This window comes from Oncorhynchus mykiss, chromosome 25 (assembly GCF_057628025.1).
Source record: "Oncorhynchus mykiss isolate SJ-2025 chromosome 25, ASM5762802v1, whole genome shotgun sequence".
Lineage (NCBI taxonomy): Eukaryota > Metazoa > Chordata > Actinopteri > Salmoniformes > Salmonidae > Oncorhynchus > Oncorhynchus mykiss.
The window spans coordinates 43,755,462-43,777,402 of NC_143046.1; the positions used below are offsets into that span (position 1 = coordinate 43,755,462).

Consider the following 21,941-nt stretch of genomic DNA (forward strand, 5'->3'; position numbering starts at 1 on the left):
CCTTATACACACAAGTGTCAAGGAATGAATAAGAATATGTACATGTAAATATATGGATGAGCGATGGCCTAATGGCATAGGCAAGATGCAGTAGATGGTATAGTACAGTATATACATATGAGATGAGTAATGTAGGGTATGTAAACATTATATAAAGTGCCATTGTTTAAAGTGACTAGTGATACATTTCTTACATCCGATTTTGAATTATTAAAGTGGCTAGAGATAGTGGCTAGTCAGTATGTTGGCAGCAGCCACTCAATGTTATTGATGGCTGTTTAACAGTCTGATGGCCTTGAGATAGAAGCTGTTTTTCAGTCTCTCGGTCCCAGCTTTTATGCACCTGTACTGACCTAGCCTTCTGGATGATAGCGGGGTGAAGAGTCAGTGGCTCGGGTGGTCTTTTTGGCCTTCCTGTGACATCGGGTAGTGTTGGTGTCCTGGAGGGCAGGTAGTTTGCTCCCGGTGGAGACCTCACTACCCTCTGGAGAGCCTTGCGGTTGTGGGAGGAGCAGTTGCCGTACTAGGCGGTTATACAGTGCGACAGGATGCTCTCGATTGTGCATCTGTAAAAGTTTACGGGTGTTTTTGGTGACAAGCCAAATTTCTTCAGTCTCCTGAGGTTGAAGAGGAGCTGTTGCGGCTTCTTCACCACGCTGTCTGTGTGGGTGAAACATTTCAGTTTTTCCGTGATGTGTAAGCCGAGGAACTTAAAACTATTTCTGATCAATTTGATGTTGTTTTAATGGACAAAAAAGTTGCTTTTCTTTCAAAAACAAGAACATTTCTAAGTGACCCGAAACCTTTGAACGGTTAAGAACGGACCTTTTTTTTTATGAACGGACCTTTTTTTGAAAGAGCACAGTTTGAAAGATATGGCAAATAGAAATCAAACAGGATGGACATCAGAAATTGATGGGAAAGGTTGAGGGTAGAGGAAGGACAGGAGTAAAAACAAACAAAATTGAACCATTGTAAAATAGACTGTGACCATAAAATGTATATAGTATGAATAAGCTGGAAATAAAGGCCTAAGGTTTGTTGTTCACTAGTTTGCTCCAATTGGGGGAGGGGTTTTAGGGTTGGTAATAAAGGAAATATTTTATTTTAAAGATATTTATTTACATGTATTTATATGTGTATGTACGTGTAGGTATGTATATGTATATGTATGTTTATATATATATATATATATACATTTGCAAAAAATATATGAGGGACTGGAAGTGATGCAGACAATTTCATTGACAATCTATCTGCAATAAAGGAAATACTAAAAATAAATAATTCAAATCAGTCTGATCAAGATACACATTATTTTCGAAGTATAAATACACCCTACATTTCAAATAACTAATTGAAAATAAGCCTCCCTTTGTCGCATTGGCTTTTGTATTATTAACAACAGTAAAGGTTATTCATTTAATCAGACTTCGCACTTCTTAGACAGACTATCATGAACAAAACATGCTAATTAAATAATTGAAACCTGGCAACAGTATCATGGCTCAACCTCGATGTATCTTCTGCAATTCCTCACATCCCATCACCTCGCCTCCTTCTCAACGGCATTCAAGGAGAAGGCCCAAATTTCATCCCTTCTGACATCTTCTCCTATGCGTTTTGAGGAGTAGGCGAGGATAGAGGATGCGATGAGAAGAATCGAGAAAAGATTCATTGAGAAATGCCAATGAGTCAATTTCTTGGTCAATCTACAGGACTACAGGCTCAATGTGTTCCTACGGCAAAAATGGAACGATCCCCGATTGGCTTACCAGGAGTACCCGGACAACTCCTTGGACCTGGATCCCTCCATGTTGGACTCCATCTGGAAGCCTGACCTGTTCTTCGCTAACGAGAAGGGGGCTAACTTTCATGAGGTCACCACTGACAACAAACTGCTGCGGATATTCCAAGATGGGAGCGTACTATATAGCATCAGGTGAGCAGAGGCAATTCGGTCTGTGACCACAGAGAGAGCTATTGAGTTATTCAAGACAATTCTGCCTATGACCGAAGGGGAAGCTAGTGAGTTATTCAATTCAATTCTGCCTATGGTCAAAAAGGGTGCCAGTGATTTATTCATTACGATAACTTTGATACCAATATACTGTATTAGCCCCTCAACCCATACACTGCTGTGAGTTGATACATCTCTCCTCCATCAACATTCATGACCCCATGAAGGGAATTGAAAAATATGCAGTTAAGCATGCCATATTGATTTCAATGGCAGATGTATTCGCTAACAGTCATCACACACTAGTCCAAATACATTTTCGTAGCTACCTCTCTGAGCTAAGGATAAATTACACACGCAGAGAAGCTTCGAAGGCTCATTCGTCATTGTATTTTTGGGCCTAGTATTGCACGTTATCGCAGCACAATAGCAATGGAGGCTCCTGCGAGTAGCATAGAGCTGGTGGCTCTCGTCGCTCCTCTGGGCAATGCATTACAGCAGGTAATTACACAGCTTCTCTTCAAACCCAAACTCCCTAATAGCTCCGTCTCTTCCTCACGGCTCCTTGAAGACTCAATGCGTCAGCGCTGCAATAAATAAAGGGAAGGATGTGTCTACCAATTAGTTTGCTATTACAGTAAAGCCCTGTAACCAAATGGCACCGTAACTCATGACATCCTTTGCAATTTGCCTTTTTTGATAATCGGAGAAAACACACACAAATCATACCATAATGTATAGTAGAGTTTATCTAGGGGGTAGGCCATAAATATTGGTACCAACATAACATTAGGTATGTTTTCAATCACATTTCAAAGTCCCTTTGCATCTGTATTTGTATTTATTGAGGACCCCATTAGCTGCTGCCATGGCAGTCACTTGCTAAATGTCCACATTATTTATTACATGATTCAGTTGAGGCTTAGGGTTTAGTGAATGATTTGTCCCAAATAAAATGCTCTTAGTTTTTGAAATATTTAGGACAAATGTATTCCTTTGCCACCCATTGTGAAACTAAATGCAGCTCTTTGTTAAGTGTTGCAGTGATTTCACTCGCTGTAGTAGCTGACATGTAGAGTGTTGAGTCATCCACATACATAGCCAAACTGGCTTTACTTAAGGCCAATGGCATGTCATTAGTAAAGATTGAAAAAAGTAACGGGCCTAGAAAGTTGCCCTGGGGAATTTCTGATTCTACCTGTATTCCTTTGCCTCTTTGTCCCTGTATGTTGTAATTCTCTTCTTTCACGCTCTCCTTTGCTCTTTACCTTCACCTAAAACTTCCCTTCTCTCTTTTCTCTCTCTCTTTCTATCTCAGGCTGACTCTCATCCTGTCCTGCCCTATGGACTTGAAGAATTTCCCCATGGATATTCAGACCTGTACCATGCAGCTTGAAAGCTGTGAGTCTCCTTATTCCTAATTTTCCTTTTAATTCCCTCCCCAGCCATTTTCACACTGGCTTTTAGTTTATGAATGGAGCGTTTGTTTTTAAGTTGTGAAATTTTTTAAGAGATACAATGCATTACCAAAATGAAGTAAGACACCTGCTCATCGAGCATCTCATGCCAAAATCATGGGCATCAACATGGAGTTGGTTCCCCCTTTGCTGCTATAACAGCCTTAACACTCTTCTGGGAAGACTTTCCACTAGATGTTGGAACATTGCCCACGGGGACTTGCTTCCATTCAGCCACAAGAGTATTAGTAAGGTCGGGCACTGATGTTGGGCGATTAGGCCTGGCTCGTAGTCGGCATTCCAACTCATCCCAAAGGCGTTCGATGGGGTTGAGGACATGGATTTTTTCTGGACAGTGAAGTTCTTCCGCACTGATCTTGACAAACCATTTCTGTATGGCCCTTCGCTCTGTACACGGGGGCATTATCATGCTGGAACAGGAAAGGGCCTTCTCTAAACTACACATAATTGTCTAGAATGTAATTTTATGCTGTAGCGTTAAGATTTCCCTTCACTGGAATTAAGGGGCCTGGCCCGAACCATGAAAAACAGACTCAGCAAATTATTCCATCCTTCACCAAACTTTACAGTTGGCACTATGCATTGGGGCAGGTAGCGTTCTCTTGGCATCCACCAAATCCAGATTCATCCATCGGATTGACAAATAGTGAAGCGTGATTCATCACTCCAGAGAACGCGTTTCCACTGCTCCAGTGTCCAATGGCGGCGAGCTTTACACCACTCCAGCCGACACCTGGCATTGCGCATGGTGATCTTAGACTTAGACCATGGAAACCCATTTCATGAAGCTCCCAACAAATAGCTATTGTGTTGACGTTGCTTGCAGAGGCAGTTTGGAACTCGGCAGTGAGTGTTGCAACCGAGGACGGACAATTTTTATGCACTACGGCTGAGCCGTTGTTGCTCCTAGACGTTTCCACTTCACAATAACAGTACTTACAGTTGACTAGGGCAGCTATAGCAGGGCAGAAATTTGACAAACTGACTTGTTGGAAAGGTGGCATCCTATGACGGTGCAACATTGAAAGTCACTAAGCTTTTCAATATGGGCCATTCTATTGCCAATTTTTGAGATTGCATGGCTGTGTGCTCGATTTTATACATCTGTCAGCAACGGGTGTGGCTGAAATAGCCAAATCCACTAATTTGAAGGGGTGTCCACATACTTTTGTAATATCACCACATATGAGTGACATTGATTGAGATTAAATTCAATGCCTAAATGTGACAGGCTAGGTTTTGAGTTGCTGCTTTTATCAAACATCCTCAGATGACGGACTTGTGCATACATAAAATGAAAGATGGACTTTCTGACACCGACTTGTGTGATTTAGCGACCCAGCAATACAAAATGCCTGGCTAGCTTTGTCAGTGATGTTGTGTAAGGGTAATGCAATTCCTGTGCTGTGTATCAAATGTAGGAATCTATTCATGAAAAATATCAACAGAACAATGTCTAGTCTATAAAGTCTGTGCATAGCATGTCATTCCTTGTTACATAAATAAAATGTAAACGTGAAAAAAAGTATATTTGCTACCCCTTGCCCCAAGCACTGATAGCATCCACAAATCCAATTTTGAGGATATCAATAATGAAACTTTAATTTTGTGTCCCCTTTTATTATATGACACACCTCTCGCCCCCGTAGGTGGCTTAATTCCACCTCTGCCAGGCCAAACAAAATAACTAGCAAGAGGAGAACCAAATGGGAGCAAACCTGGCTCGGAAAACAAAATATTTCTTGCTGGGAGATCCAGCAGCAGGCATTTGAAATGAATTATATGTCAAGTTGTGTGGTATACCCATATTTCAATGCCAAATATGGTAAAAGATTGATAAATATATTTGTTGTTTGCAATTAAACCTACCCTCCTAAAGTGTGGAGAGCAGCTGAGGAGAGAAATCTTGGCCATCATAGAAAAGTATGCCAGCCAGCAAGTTTACTACCTGACAGGACCATTACAGGAGTCCTAATCATTTTTGATTAAAATAAGCCCTCCTCTTCGTGTCTCTGAAGGGACAGCCAGCTCTGTTTTGACAAGTGTTAGTACACCGCCCAGGGTGTGATCACCTTGGTTGCATGGGGAGGACATGTCAGGTTTAACAGGTATAACAGGAAGGTTTAACTATCACACGCTATGCCAACTGCCAATGCTGCACATTTGAGGGCGAGAGCAAGGAGGGAAAAAAGAGAGGGATATCTTCGGGGTCTGCTAATTCTGAGAATGGAAGTCCAGACCAATGCTGTTTGACAGCCTTAGTCTTGATGCCTTGAGCTCTAGTATGTATAAATAGTATGTACTGTAGCAATATCCTACTTCAAACAATCTTTAAAACCATCATGTGTTCTCGTGACCCAATTTGGTATCCTTAAGTCAGTAAGTAGATGTATACAGTATATCCACAGGACAGAGTTAGACAGTAAAGCTGAAGCTTGACCAATTCAGACCTCCATCTAAATGTGTTTTTTACAGGGACAGACCCATAAAAACTTACCCTTAGCTAGGTCATCTCGTCAAATAAATCCAGACAGCACATCTCACAAATTACACTTTGACCACACACTTTGAATATATTAATTTGATGTTTGACTCCTATTAGTGTGTAACTGGGAAGAAAAAGATAACATTTTGTCACTTTTGTGAAGACATTAATTAATATTCTCCTTGCTTGTTAGGGAAGGATATGTTAATGACACTGAAATCTTCTGGAGCAAGATAATTGTATTTTAGTGGTCATGTAGTTTTCAGGCTGCTGGTAAGGATCAGGGGATAATATCTTGAATAATTTCTGTCTTTGTTACACAGGCCCCAAGGGCCCAGAAAGACATCAGTAGTTTTATTCCAAAATATGAATGCATGCTACGTGCATTTTTAATGGTCTGGTAATCAGACCCCTGTGTGGGGAAATAGAGCCTTCAAAGGTGTGGGAGGATAGACAGGGTTGAGGTGCGTGTGTGCTCGTGTACGCATGCATATTATGTGTATGCATACTTGCGCATATGTAGGGCCTTATAAAATGTGTTTAATTTTTTTGCCTGATTCTGTTTAGTTTTTTCCCAAATCCCATTTCCTCCATTTTGTTTTTCAAATTTTATTCAGGTTTTCACTCTCAAAATCACACTGTTTTAAATAGAAAAACAACCAAATTGGATGTTCCAAGTCCACAACAATGTTTGAACCACAGCAGGAGAAAAAAATGTAGGTCTTGGAAAAATTACAGTTTTGGGGTGTAGTTTCCCTTTAATGTTTCAAGCTTTAATGTCACATGCACAAGTACAGTGAAATGCCTTTCTTGCTATCTCTAACCCCAACAATGCAGTAATCAATAACAATGTTATATTAAAAATAATAAGGTAGAACAAAAACACACAGGATATAAAAAATAGTAAATAAGAAAAACATGATAAAGTAAGTAAGAATACTATATACAGGGTCAGTTCCAGTACCATATTTACAATGTGCATGGACACTGGATCGATAAAGGTAGATATGTATAAGGGTAAGGTGACTAGTCATCAGGATATATGATAAACAGAGAAGCAGCAGCTTATTTGATGATTGTATGTGAGTGGGTGTGTGGAGAGTCAGCATAAATGTATGTGCATGTTGTGTGTATGAGAGCAAATGATGGAGTGAGTGTTTGTATGTGTGTTTGTCAGTGTGCGTAGCTTGTAGGGCCATGTGAGTGTGCATAGAAACAGTGCAAAAATAAGAATAAAATACAAAAGCTCATCTCCATGTAGCCATTTTGTTAGCTATTTAGCAGTCTTTATTTGTATATCGGGATGTGCCGGAACAAAAAGTGAAATTGAGAGGGGGGTCACCTTTTTTGAGGTACAAAAAAACCCACATTTATTATAAAGCATTGCATGCATATTATTGTGTTTGCGTCGTGACATAGAGCAGTAGAGTAGAGGCACTTAAAGAAGTTGCACACATGAGGAACATGTTTAGTAGCCTATGGTCCGGAAAAATGTGGCCTTTTATAAACACATTTCATGCAATTCTACGTCATTTTAGCTGACTAGAGACTTCAGCAGAATATTTTTTAATACTGCACAAATGATCGAAATGGCAGGCTACTTTGACACTGACAAACTGAGAATCTGAGATCAATAAAAACGACATTGTCTTGAATCGATCAATAGTGTGTTGACACATATTGTAGTCTACAATATGAAGAGGAAATGATAGTCCTAAAAATGCTTTCCAGTTTCACTGACTCCCCCAATGATTAGCAGCTCACTTGCTGGTGATGGCCGACAGGCTCGCGTCATAAGCCTCTCTCTCTCTTGCTTAACTTTGTAAAACAATATTTGGAAGTTTATCAAATATGTTGGTAGCCTACAGAATACAGTCTTCTCTTTTCAGCAGGATACATTTGCTTTCCAACCTGTGTTTTCCCTCAAATATTTTTGAAATGTTGCGAAAGGCATGTTTTGTCTGCATGCTGTTTTTTCACTGACAGATTTGTAGTGCGTTCCCGACTGTAGGCTATTCCCTGGTTATTGGGCTACAATCCACAGCTAGGCAATTTGTTTTAAGTAGCTATTGATCCTCTGTGGCTAAATTATAGGCCTTCTCATGGTGCAGTAGGCTATTCTGAATGATTAAATTTATTTCTGAACAGACAGCAGTAATTCTATAACTTTAGCTAATTTATTTCAATTTATCACGGGGTGCTGCATTTCCTTCAGAACCATTCACGCAATTCTATAAGGAAATAAATGATGAAGTGCAACGCTGGAGAGATGAGAGTTGCAGAATCATGTTTATCAGAGCAGAGAGGGAGAGAGATCGTGGGCCCGTGAAAGGTTCAACAAATTGTGTGAGGAGTAGGATTGAGCAGATTTATCCATCCCCTTCTCCGGCAGTTGTATTGGGCAGTTCAATGGTGAGAAATGTCTCAGTCCCTGGAGCAAAAACTTTGTGCTACCCAGGAGCACGAGTACAGGACATCAAACATTTTAAACCTGCATCAGGAAATTGAGTATATCAAAGTTCATGTGGGATTCAATGACATTATGAAGGGCAGCTCAGAACAGCTGAAGATGGATTTCAAAGAACTGATTGGGTATCTGCTTGACACCAACAAATGCCCCATAATATCTAGCCTTGTGTGCCTCCCCCCCACAGTAGACTTTTAACACTCCATAAACTGCTACGAGACTATTGCAGCTCTGTGGGTGTAACATTTGATGGACATTTTGATACCTTCTGGAAACAAATCTTGTTTTATAATGAGGAGGGGATACACGAAAATCATTTTGGTTCCTGGATCCTTTCACAGCCTTATAAGGCAGAGTTGAGATAATGACTTATCAATGACCCAAGCATAGCTCAATTAATCCCTACCATTGTGTCGCTGAGTTGCCATAATGCTTCAGCAAATGTACATTATCCCAGTGGCTTTGGAAGCCACCATGTCAGTAACCTAAAGTATGTCCCTCTAACTACCCTAAATGCCTCTGCTGATCCTACTGTTGTAACTTTAATGTGTTACAGAGTTAATGTTTAAGTTAATTCATTGAGAGGTATCTAAAGATATTTCTTTACTGTTATTTACATATGTAATTGTATTGGTTAGTATTGAATTACGCTTTTGACTGCAAGTTCCAGAATGCCTTGCGACAGGAATGAGAGAGATACCGCGCCAGTTATGTGCAGGTGCAAGGTGATTAACTGATTAAGCTGATTTTCCGCTAGCATCTTACCTGCAAGTATTACCTGAACAAGTATTATTACTAAAAGAAGCTTTCATATCAACCCGACGTCCCAAGTCATTACTTTGAAGACAGTTAATCTAAAACCTACAGCTATTGTATGCAGTAATAATGTGCCTGATATCTCAAAGTGCTGTGCAGAAACCCAGCCTTAAAACCCCAAACAGCAAGCAATGCAGGTGTAGAAGCACGGTGGCTAGGAAAAACTCCCTAGAAAGGCCAAAACCTAGGAAGAAACCTAGAGAGGAACCAGGCTTTGAGGGGTGGCCAGTCCTCTTCTGGCTGTGCTGGATGGAGATTATAACAGAACATGGCCAAGATGTTCAAATGTTCATAAATGACCAGCTTGGTCAAATAATAATAAACACAGTAGTTGTCGAGGGTGCAACAGGTCAGCACCTCAGAAGTAAATGTCAGTTGGCTTTTCATAGCCAATCATTGAGAGTATCTCTACCGCTCCTGCTGCCTCTGGAGAGTTGAAAACAGCAGGTCTGGGACAGGTAGCACGTCCGGTGAACAGGTCAGGGTTCCATAGCCGCAGGCAGAACAGTTGAAACTGGAGCATCAGCATGGCCAGGTGGACTGGGGACAGCAAGGAGTCATCATGCCAGGTAGTCCTGAGGCATGGTCCTAGGGCTCAGGTCCTCCGAGAGAGAGAAAGAAAGAAAGAGAGAATTAGAGAGAACATACTTAAAATCACACGGGACACTGGATAAGACAGGAGAAATACTCCAGATATAACAGACAGACCCTAGCCCCCCGACACATAAACTACTGCAGCATAAATACTAGAGGCTGAGTCAGGAGGGGTCAGGAGACACTGTGGCCCCATCCAATGACACCCCCAGACAGGGCAAAACAGGCAGGATATAACCCCACACAGCCCCCACACCACTAGAGGGATATCTTCAACCACCAATTTACCATCCTGAGACAAGGCCGAGTATAGCCCACAAAGATCAGCCCCCCTCTGTGTTAGGGGAGTCTCGCCCTTTGAGTGTTCCCTGGGTTATAAGCCCCCGCTCTTCCGGGATAACGGCATAACTTCTGTCCAGATGTTTGTCCGCCCCTGTCATCATACCTGAAAGAGAGCCCGGTCGGCCCTTTTCAAGACCACCTCCAGGTATCAACGACAAGCGGACCCTGGCACCCCGGTATCGTCTCGGGCAGAAGGTATGGCTGTCCACCCAGGATCTGCCACTCTGGGTTGGGTCCCACAAACTTTCCCCATGGTTTATTGGCCCTTTCCCCATATCCAAGGTCATTAGCCCCTCTGCTGTTCGTCTTCTGTTGCCCCATACCCTTCGTTTACATCCCACTGTCATGTGTCTAAAATCCAACCCATGTCTCACAGACCTTTGTCTCCTGTTTCCAGATCTGGTTTATTGACCTCTGCCTGCCCTTAACCTGTCATTGTGCCTGCCCCTGTTTTTGTAATAAACTTTTGTTACTTCTACACTGTCTGTATCTGTGTCTTCCCTAAAACGTGAGAGTTAGCACTGAGGCGTTGTGCCCTAGTAGGAAGTCCACTGTGTGCAGCTCACTCTGCACTAACATAAATAACATGAGCATATCTACTTCTGCTACGCTTCCTAGTAGAGCAATGAAAGCATCCCAGAAAAGTGTTAAAATAACCCACGTTAACATACGTAGTTTAAGAGACAAGGTTCATGAAACAATAATTTGCTAGTAACAGATGACATTCTCACATTCTCTGAAACTCACTTAGATAATACCTTTGATGATAGTGGTAGCAATACATGGTTAACATCTACAGAACATCTACAGAATTGACGGAAATGCTAGAGGTGGGGGAGTTTCCGTTTACCGTTATTCAGAACCACATACAGTACCTGTAAAGCTTAGAGAGGATCTCATGTTAAATACTGTTGAAGTAATAAGGCTAAAGGGACCTCACCTAAAGTCCATTCTGGTGGAAAGCTGCTATAGACCACCAAGCGCTAACAGTCAGTATCTGGATAACATGTCTGGATAACAATGCTTGATAATGTATGTGATATCGACAGAGGTATATTTTCTGGGTGATTTAAATGTTGACAAGCTTTCATCAAGCTGCCTACGGAAGAAAAAGCTTCAAACTGTAACTAGTGCCTACAACCTGTTCAGATTATCAGCTTACCTACCAGCTTTGTTACAAACAGCACAGGAATGAAAGCATCAACATGTATTGATCACATCTTTTACTAATGCTGCAGAAATTTGCTTTAAAGCAGTATCCAAATCCATCAGATGTAGTGATCACAATATACAAGCCATATAGTGTATAAGAGGTCATAGAATAAGTTTTGTAGTGATTGATATGTTCTTGATGAAAATAATATTTGTTGCTATGTGCTGTGTAATGAGTAGCAACAAAACACTGCACTTGACACATTTAGGAAATTGCTTATTCCAGTTCCTAATAAGCATGTACCCATTAATAAAATTACTGTAAAAACTATTAAATCCCTGTGGATTGATGAAGGACAAGAGGGAAGAGACAAAAGGAATAGCAAATAAGTCTGGCTGCACAACCAAACTGAGTTTAAAAGAAGAATAAATTATACTATGAAACAAAGATAAATGGCTCACTCATCACAAAACCCACCGATATTGCCAATTTACTTTAATGATTTTTTTCATTGGCAAGATTAGCAAATTTAGGCATGAAATGCCAGTAACAAACACTGACACTGCACATCCAAATATAACTGATCAAAATATGAAAGACAAGCATTGTAATTTTGAATTCCGTAAAGTGAATGTGGAACAGTGGTGCAAAGTACTTAAGTAAAAAATACTTTAAAGTACTACTTAAGTAGTTTTTGGGGGGTATCTGTACATTACTTTATATTTTATATTTTTGACTAATTTTACATTTACTTCACTACATTCCTTAAGACTAGATTGTACTTTTTACTCCATACATTTTCCTTCACACCCAAAAGTACAAGAAAATAGTCAAATTCACGGGCTTATCAATCGAACATCCCTGGTCATCCCTACCGCCACTGATATGGCGGACTCACTAAACACGTATGCTTTGTTTGTAAATTTTATCTGAATGTTGGAGTATGCCCCTTGCTTTCCGAAAAAAAGAGAAAAAAAGAATACGGTATCAGCTGGTTTGCTTAATATAAGGAATTTGTAATGATTTATGCTTTTACTTTTACTTATGATAAGTATGTTTTAGCAATTACATTTACTTTTGATACTTAAGTATATTTTAAACTAAATACTTTTAGAATTTTACTCAAGTAGGGTTTTACTGGGTGACTTTTACTCAAGTATGACAGTTGGGTACTTTTTCCACCACTGGTGCGGAAGAAGTGAAAAATGATTGTTGTCTATTAACAATAACAAGCCACCAAGGTCTGACAACTTGGATGGAAAATTACTTAGGATAAGAGCAGACGATATTGCCACTCATATAAGCCATATCTTCAATATAAGCCTACTAGAAAGTATGTGCCTTCAGGCCTGGAATGAAGCAAAATTAATTCCGCTACCCAAGAATAGTAGCCTTTACTGGCTAAAATAGCCAACCAATCAGCCTGTTACCAACCCTTAGTAAACTTTTGGAAAAAATTATGTTTGACCATTTACAATGCCGTAGGGAAGGACAACAAGCACGGCACTTACACAAATGACTGATGATAGGTTGAGAGAAATTGATGATAAAAAGATTGTGGGAGCTGTTTTGTTAGACTTCAGTGTGGCTTTTAACAATATCGATCATAGTCTGCTGATGGAAAAAGTTGTGTTACACCCCCTGTTATATTATGGATAAAGAGTTACCTGTCTAACAGAACACAGAGGGTGTTATTTAATGGAAGCCTCTCCAACGTAATCCAGTTAGAATCAGAAATTCTCCAGGGCATCTGGCTAGGCCCCTTACTTTTTAAAAATGTTTACTAATGACATGCCACTGGCCTTGACTAGTGTGTCTAGCCAGTGTGTCTTTGGATACTCAACACTATACATGTCAGCTATTACAGTGAGTGAAATCACTGCAATACTTAACAAAGAGCTGCAGTTATTTTCGGAATGGGTGGCAAGGAATAAGTTAGTCCTAAATATTTCAAAAGCTTAAAGCATTGTATTTGGGACAAATAATTCACTAAACAATAAACCTCAACTAAATATTTTAATAACTAATATGTAAATTGAGAAGGGTGAGGTGACTAAACTGCTTGGAGTAACCCTGGATTGTAAACTGTCATGGTCAAAACATGTTGATTCAACAGTTAAGATGGGGAGAAGTCTGTCCATAATTAAGCGCTTCTCAGCCTTTTAAACAAAACTATCAACAGGGCAGGTCCTACAGGCTCTAACTTTGTTGAACCTGGACTACTATTAAAACTTGTTTTTCAACCACTCCACAAATTTCTTGTTAACTATAGTTTTGGAAAGATGGTTAGGACATCTACTTTGTGCATGACACAAGTCATTTTTCGAACAATTGTTTACAGACAGATTATTTCACTTATATTTCACAGTATCACAATTCCAGTGGGTCAGAAGTTGACATACACTAAGTTGACTGTGCTGTTAAAGAGCTGGGAAAATTCCAGAAAATGATGTCATGGCTTTAGAAGCTTCTGATATGCTAATTGACATAACTTGAGTCAATTGGAAGAGTACCTGTGGATTTATTTCAAGGCCTACCTTCAAACTCAGTGCCTCTTTGCTTAACATCATGGGAAAATCAAAAGAAATCAGCTAAGACCTCAGAAAAAAATTGTAGACCTCCACAAGTCTGGCTCATCATTGGGAGCAATTTCCAAACACCTGAAGGTAACCCGTTCATCTGTACAAACAATAGTACGCAAGTATAACCACAATGGGACCACGCAGCCGTCATACCGCTCAGGAAGGAGATGCGTTCTGTCTCCTAGAGATGAACGTACTTTGGTGGGAAAAGTGCGAATCAATCCCAGAACAACAGCAAAGGACCTTGTGAAGATGCTGGAGGAAACAGGTACAAAAGTATCTATATCCACAGTAGAAAGAGTCCTATATCGGCATGACCTGAAAGGCCGCTCAGCAAGGAAGAAGCCATTGCTCCAAAACTGCCATAAAAAAATGCCAGACTATGGTTTGCAACTGCACATGGGGACAAAGATCATCCTCTGGTCGGATGAAACAAAAATGTAACTGTTTGGCCATAATGACCATCGTTATGTTTGGAGGAAAAAGGGGAGGCTTGCAAGCCGAAGAACACTATCCCAACCATGAAGCACGGTGGTGGCAGCATCATGTTGTGGGGGTGCTTTGCTGCAGGAGGGACTGGTGCACTACACAAAATAGATGGCATCATGAGGGAGGGAAATTATGTGGATATATTGAAGCAACATCTCAAGACACCAGAGGAAGTTAAAGGTTGGTCACAAATGTGTCTTGTGTCAAACGTGTCAAAATGGACAATGACCTCAAGCATGCTTCCAAATTTGTGGCAAAATGGCTTAAGGACAAAAAGTCAAGCTATTGGAGTGGCCAAAGCACTGACTTCAATCCTATAGAACATTTGTGGGCAGAACTGAAAAAGCATGTGCGAGCAAGGAGGCCTACAAACCTGACTCAGTTACACCAGCTCTGTCAGGAGGAATGGGCCAAAATTCACCCAACTTATTGTGGGAAGCTTGTGGAAGGCTACCCAAAACATTTGACCCAAGTTAAACAATTTAAAGACAATGCTACCAAATACTAAGTGTATGTAAACTTCTGACCAAACGGAATGTGATGAAAGAAAAAAAAGCTGAAATAAATCGTTCTCTCTACTATTATTCTCACATTTCACATTCTTAAAGTAAAGTAACATTTTTACTAGAATTAAATCAGGAATTGTGAAACTGAGTATAAATGTATTTGGCTAAGGTGTATGTCAACTTCCGACTTCAACTGTATATGTGCAATATACTTACAGTACCAACCAACTTACCATCTTCACAGCCAATGTCTGCAAGTAAACATATCTTTCTACTAATTAAAAACAATATTACAACATGATAAAGGTTATTTACAATAACATCCAATTTACAACTAGATGTAATGTAATAAAATACCAACTGTCTTAAGGTGGAGAACCGGCCAAGCAGTAAAAACAAGGGTGGGGAAAACATGAGATGGACAGACAAATTCATGCACATTGACGACATGAAACAAACAAGACACATGAACATGCTTCCTATACCGGGCCACCTCCTTACCTTCTCCCACGTATTTCCAGCAGAAGCAGTGGACGCTGACCTCTTTTGTGTAGGGCGTGGACACCTTGGGAGTCCTGGACCCAGGACAGGGACTGGAATTTGGGACTGGGAAATGGTTCCAGGCGCCCAGCCTGAAAACAAGAGAATATATGATTTGTAATGGATTTCTGATGGTATCGTGCCATGGAACGTTCCTCATCTCTGCTGAGAGTAAGACTGTTTGCAATAGCAAACAGAGCACAATCTGTGCCCCCTTTCTGCTGCTGGACTGCCGGCCACTCCACAGTCACAGAAGTCCCTGCCTGGAAAAGATAATAGAGGTGAGTTGTGAGAGAAAGTCTGGGGTAGTGTCATGACCACTCGAGTCATACACCTTAACAGTACCTACCTGGCAGCGGAGGTTACTTACCGTGACCCAGTGGTTAGCCTTGAGATGGACTATCTGGACAAACCCCTGGGCCAGTGTTGGTACTGCTTACAGCATGGCAATGTTTTTTTTTTCTCCCCAATTTCGAGATATCCAATTGGTAGTAGTTAGTCTTGTCTCATCGCTGCAACTCCTGTACGGACTCAGGAGAGGTGAAGGTCAAGAGCCATGCGTCCTCCAAAACACAACCCAACCTAGCCGCACTGCTTCTTGATAAAACGCACATCCAACCCGGAAGCCAGCCGCACCAATGTGTCGGAGGAAACACCGTACACCTGGCGACTTGGTCAGCATCCACTGCACCCGGCCTGCCACAGGAGTCGCTAGTGCGCGATGAGACAAGGATATCGCTGCCGGCCAAACCATCCCTAACCCGGACAATGCTGGGCCAATTGTGCGTCGCCCCATGGACCTCCCGGTTGCGGCCGGCTGCGACAGAGCCTGGGCTCAAACCCAGAATCTCTGGTGGCACAGCTTGCACTGCGATGTACCACCCGGGAGGCCCTAGCATGGCAATGTCGCCCACCACGAGCAGGCCTCCTACTTCTGGATGTTGCACCTGCAAAAGAGCTTGATCATGATCAATTGGAAAATTGTCTAACCAGGAGTATGATGGAAGAATGACCCCCCCGAAGGTCCTCCATCTGGCCACAGAGAGCAGCTGGGCTTACCTGCCCCTGTTAGACACTAGTGATGAGAACCTCACTAGTGTCTTCTAGTCCAGTGACTGGACTTACCTGCCCCTGTTCCTCCAGTCCGACGCAAGCCACAAGTGAGAAAATGTGATGGATTAGCGCAGTGCAGTGCGAAGGGGAGAAATTAACTTTTCAACAGTTTTTTAAAGTATAGCCTACCTCAAGCCTTACGACTCAGAGCACAGATATTCAGACTGATCCGAACTCACGGGCTCTGGTGGATGGGATAATTACTGGGTGGCTCGGACAGTCGATGATCGAGTTGATGAAATACTATAGTCTAAGTAAATTTGCACTGCTGTGTTTCTGTTGCTCTGTCTCTCCATCTCTCTCTGTCTTTCACTCTCTTCCTCTCTCTCTCTGTATGGATCTCTCTCTGTCTTGTGAAGACAGCTAGTTAAGGGCAGTTTGAGTTACCATAATTGCTTACACATATCCATTTGATTGACCAGGGTTAACTTATAGCTAGATACCTTAATATGACAGTCATATATGTATAGATAGCGACATGTAGATGACCAACTAGATAGATGGGAAAGGGTTATAAATGGTTGGTTGTACATAAATCCTTCCAGTTATCTAATAGCCTTCCAGTTATCTAATAGCAATTAACCTTACACTGAATTGTGAATTAGGGTTGCCTTCATAGGACTTCGCCTGGTTGGAAAGATAAAAGAAAATATCCTCGAGGGATGCCATTGAAGTGCAAGCTACATACAAACAGAAAGCTACAACAACAGTTAACGTAAACTCACTCACTCACTTTTGTACATTGCCTTGGTCCGTACAATTGCCCTTATTTTAGCGCCCATATCAACTTTAATACTTCCAGATCAACTGTAATGTCGATACCATTGTAAAGCACAATTTCTCCACTTTCCATCAGAATCAATTACATGACCTTAACGCTACCCGTTTCTGCATGTTTCAAGAAGGCAATGAGCCCCGGCGGGTCATTTTAAAAATGGCGGGTGGGGGAAGCGAAACTAATGCGTGATAGTGAGAAGGAGAGATGTTGTGTGGGAAAATTGCTTTTTTTCACTCGATCTGTCCAACTTATCACCTTATCGCCTCTAAAATGTAAATAAAACACTACAAAGAGTTTATATAATGTGTCACTACATACCTATTTGAAGGTTTGTGTCGAATTTGAATTGGGTTTTTAGGGAGGTGCTAAAGTGATCTTAGAAGTAAACAGCGGCTTTGAGAATGATGATCGCATGCAATGATGACGCAAAAAATTACTAGGTATCCCCCTTACCCCCGTTTACTGTCCATTTCTTGTTTTTAAACAATGAGAGCAGTGCTACACCTGGTGGAGAGAGATTGTAAGACAGAAATAGTTGCTTTATGCGTGCTGTACATTACCGCATGACACGTCAGGATGTAACGGAGGGTCCGTTTTTTCATCTTTTCTCCAATACTATAGAGCCATTACCATGTCGATCAATGCTTGAATAGAAACTTAGTTCACACCCCCGATTGTGAAGTCAACACAGTCGCTACAGTCCCATTATTTTTCTTTGTAGCCTCGTTTGAATGTTGCGTTTGCGCACTTTTGTACAGAATGGGGTGAGTTTACGTTAGCTAGCTAGATAACGTTAGCTAAATAAAACTGTCTGGCTAGCTAGCTGACTAGGCAGGCTGAGGTAAATAACTAGCTAGCAATGTCAATATAAAATCAATATAAAAACAGATTAAATTATTTCTTTCTATTTAACATTTTTTTCTTATACAAGACATATATGGTCTTTTCGGTTGTTTAATGCAGCAGGTTGTCACCATCAAAAACACTGTCCTTGGAGAGCAATTCTGAGGTAACGTTAATAATTTTGCTTGGACTGAGCGAGCGCTTATGAGGTGAAATAGAACTAGAACTGGCCTTCGTCATCCGTCCTTAGTGACCGCTACGAGGTAAAATAAAGCTAAGCAACCAGCATAGCAACGGATGCTTTGGTTCATTATTTAATCCGGTCAGAATTTTGCGAATTCTAGGAACAGCCCTAGCAACAGAAGCTAGAACTCATCGAATCCCATTGTGACGCAGAGGGGGGAGGGGGGGGGGGACACTTTTTGGCAGGGGGACACTATTTGGCATGACAGGCCAGACATACAGTACCAGTCAAAAGTTTAGACACACCTACTCATTTAAGGGTTTTTCCCTATTTTTACTATTTTCTACATTGTAGAATAATAGTGAAGACATCAAAACTATGAAATAACACATTTGGAATCATGTAGTAACCAAAAAAGTGTGTATTTTACAATCTTCAAAGTAGCCACCTTCTGCCTTGATGACAGCTTTGCATACTCTTAGCATACTCTCAATCAGCTTCACCTGGAATGTTTTTCCAACTGTTTTGAAGGATTTCCCACATATGCTGAGCACTGCTTGGCTGCTTTCCTTCACTCTGTGGTCCAACTCATCCCAAACCATCTTAATTGGGTTGAGGTCAGGTGATTATGGAGGCCAGGTCATCTGATGCAGCACTACATCACTTTCCGTCTTGGTCAAATAGCCCTTACACAGCCTGGAGGTGCGTTAGGTCATTGTCCTGTTGAAAAACAAATGATAATTCCAGTAAGCGCAAACCAGAGTGCTGTGGTAGCCATGCTGGTTAACTTCTTAAGGTATGAGGGGCAGCATTTTCACTTTTGGATAAATAGCGTGCCCAATTTCAACTTCCTGCTACTCATGCCAAGAATATAAGATATGCATATTATTAGTAGATTTGGATAGAAAACAGTTTCTAAAACTGTTTGAATCATGTCTGCGAGTATAACAGAACTTATGTAGCAGGCAAAACCCCGAGGACTAACCTTTCAGAATGTTTGTTTTTTTAGGTCTCTGTCTGTTCAGTTCTCAATATTTCTTAGGCACTTGTTTTCAGTTCCTACTGCTTCCAGTGGATGTCACCAGTCTTTGGAATTTGGTTGAGGTTATTCCTTTGTGCAATGAAGAAGTACGGCCATCTAGGAAATGGGTAACAGTGTTGAGAGTTGCGCAAGACTTGAAAAGTAGCGTTAGTTTCCTCTCGTCCTCTATTGAAAACAGATAGACCCGTCTTCAGTTTGATCGATTATTAACGTTTAAAAATACCTAAAGTTGTATTACAAAAGTAGTTTGGAATGTTTTGGCAAAGTTTACAGGCAACTTTTGAAATATTTTGTAGTGTCGTTGCTCAATTTGGAAGCTGTTTTTTTCTGGATCAAACACGCCAAATAAATGGACATTTTGGATATATATGGACGGAATTAATCAAACAAAAGGACCAATTGTGATGTTTATGGGAGATATCGGAGTGCCAACAAAAGAAGCTTGTCAAAGGTAAGGCATGTTTTATATTTTATTTCTGCGTTTTGTGTAGCGCCGGCAGGGTTGAAATATGCTACTCTCTTTGTTTACTGTTGTGCTATCATCAGATAATAGCTTCTTATGCTTTCGCGGAAAAGCCTTTTTAAAATCTGACATGTTGGCTGGATTCACAACGAGTGTAGATTTAATTTAGTATCTTACATGTGTGATTTAATGAAAGTTAGATTTTTATATCATTTTATTTGAATTTCCCGAGCTGCATTTTCCCTGGCTTTTGGCCAAGTGGGACGCAAGCGTCCCTTATACCATAAGAAGTTTTAAGTGTGCCTTCTAAATAAATCACAGACAGTGTCACCAGCAAAGCACCACCACACCATAACACCTCCAACCACACATGCAGAGATCATCTACTCTGCATCTCACAAAGACACGGCGGTTAGAACCAAAATCTCAAATTTGTACTCATCAGACTTAAATGTTGATGTAAAATGTATGCATATGTAGCACAAAAGCTGTAAAATAACAACATACATTTGTCCTCCGAAGACGGAGGCTATTGTTCTTACTGGTTTCATTTAGTAGTGTTTTCTTTGCAGCACTTTGACCATGAAGGCCTAATTCACTCAGTCTCCTCTCAACAGTTGATGTTGAGATGTGTCAGTTACTTGAACTCTGTGAAACATTTATGTGGGCTGCAATTTCTGAGGTTGGTAACTCTTATGAACTTATTCTCTGCAGCAGAGGTAACTCTGGGTCATCTTTTCCTGTGGCGGTCCTCATGACATTCAGTTTCATCATAGCGCTTGATGGTTTTTGCGACTGCACTTGAAGAAACTTCATGTCTTCATGTCTTAAAGTAATGATGGACTGTCGTTTGTCTTTGGTTATTTGAGCTGTTTTTGCCATAATTTAGACTTGGTATTTTACCAAATAGGGCTATGTTCTGTATACCACCCCTACCTTGTCACGACACAACTGATTGGTTCAAACACATTAAAATGTACTTTTAACAAGGCACACCTGTTCATTGAAATCCATTCCAGGTGACTACTTGAAGCTGGATGAGACAATACCAAGAGTGTGCAAAGCTGTCATCAAGTCAAAGGATGGCTACTTTGAAGAATCTCAAAAATAAAATATATTATGATTTGTTTAACACTTTTTACTACATGATTCCATATGCATTGTTTTATAGTTTCGATGTCTTCACTATTATTCTACAATGTATAAAATAGTAAAACTAAGAGAATCTCCAGAATTAAGTGTGTTCAGACTTTTTGACTGGTACTGTATGTACAGTGGGGAGAACAAGTTTGGAGGTTTTCCTACTTACAAAGCATGTAGAGGTCTGTAATTTGTATCATAAGTACACTTCAACTGTGAGAGACGGAATCTTCAACAAAAATCCAGAAAATCACATTGTATGATTTTTAAGTAATTAATTAGCATTTATTGTGTGACATAAGTATTTGATACATCAGAAAAGCAGAACTTAATATTTGGTACAGAAACCTTTGCAATTACAGAGGGCATACGTTTCCTGTAGTTCTTGACCAGGTTTGCACACACTGCAGCAGGGATTTTGACCCACTCCTCTATACAGACCTTCTCCAGATCCTTCAGGTTCCTGACAATACAAACTTTCAGCTCCCTCCGAGATTTTCTACTGGGTTCAGGTCTGGAGACTGGCTAGGCCACTCCAGGACCTTGAGATGCTTCTTACAGAGCCACTCCTTAGTTGCCCTGGCTGTGTGTTTCGGGTCATTGTCATGTTGGAAGACCCAGCCACGACCCATCTTCAATGCTCTTACTGAGGGAAGGAGGTTGTTGGCCAAGATCTCGCGATACATGGCCCCATCCATCCTTCCCTCAATACGGTGCATTCGTCCTGTCCCCTTTGCAGAAAAGCATCCCCAAAGAGTGATGTTTCCACCTCCATGCTTCACGGTTGGGATGGTGTTTTTGGGGTTGTACTCATCCTTCTTCTTCCTCCAAACACGGCGAGTGGAGTTCAGACCAAAAAGCTCTATTTTTGTCTCATCAGACCACATGACCTTCTCCCATTCCTCCTCTGGATCACCCAGATGGTCATTGTCAGACTTCAGACGGGCCTGGACATGCGCTGGCTTG

The 21,941-nt window shown here is 41.0% G+C and overlaps 1 protein-coding gene across 3 annotated transcripts in view; it reads left to right on the plus strand.

Annotated features, from left to right (window-relative positions):
* Positions 1 to 21,941, plus strand: part of LOC110505193 (glycine receptor subunit alpha-4-like) — a 116,507-nt gene that overhangs the window by 84,499 nt on the left and 10,067 nt on the right. For 2 of the 3 annotated variants that reach the window (XM_090219971.1, XM_021584243.3), the window contains exons 4-5: positions 1,719 to 1,942; positions 3,279 to 3,361. In XM_090219971.1, the coding sequence (XP_090076097.1) occupies positions 1,719 to 1,942; positions 3,279 to 3,361 (307 nt within the window). Of the gene's footprint in view, positions 1 to 1,718; positions 1,943 to 3,278; positions 3,362 to 19,682; positions 19,824 to 21,941 lie in introns of those variants that run through there. The other variant, XM_090219970.1, reaches the window with a different exon arrangement.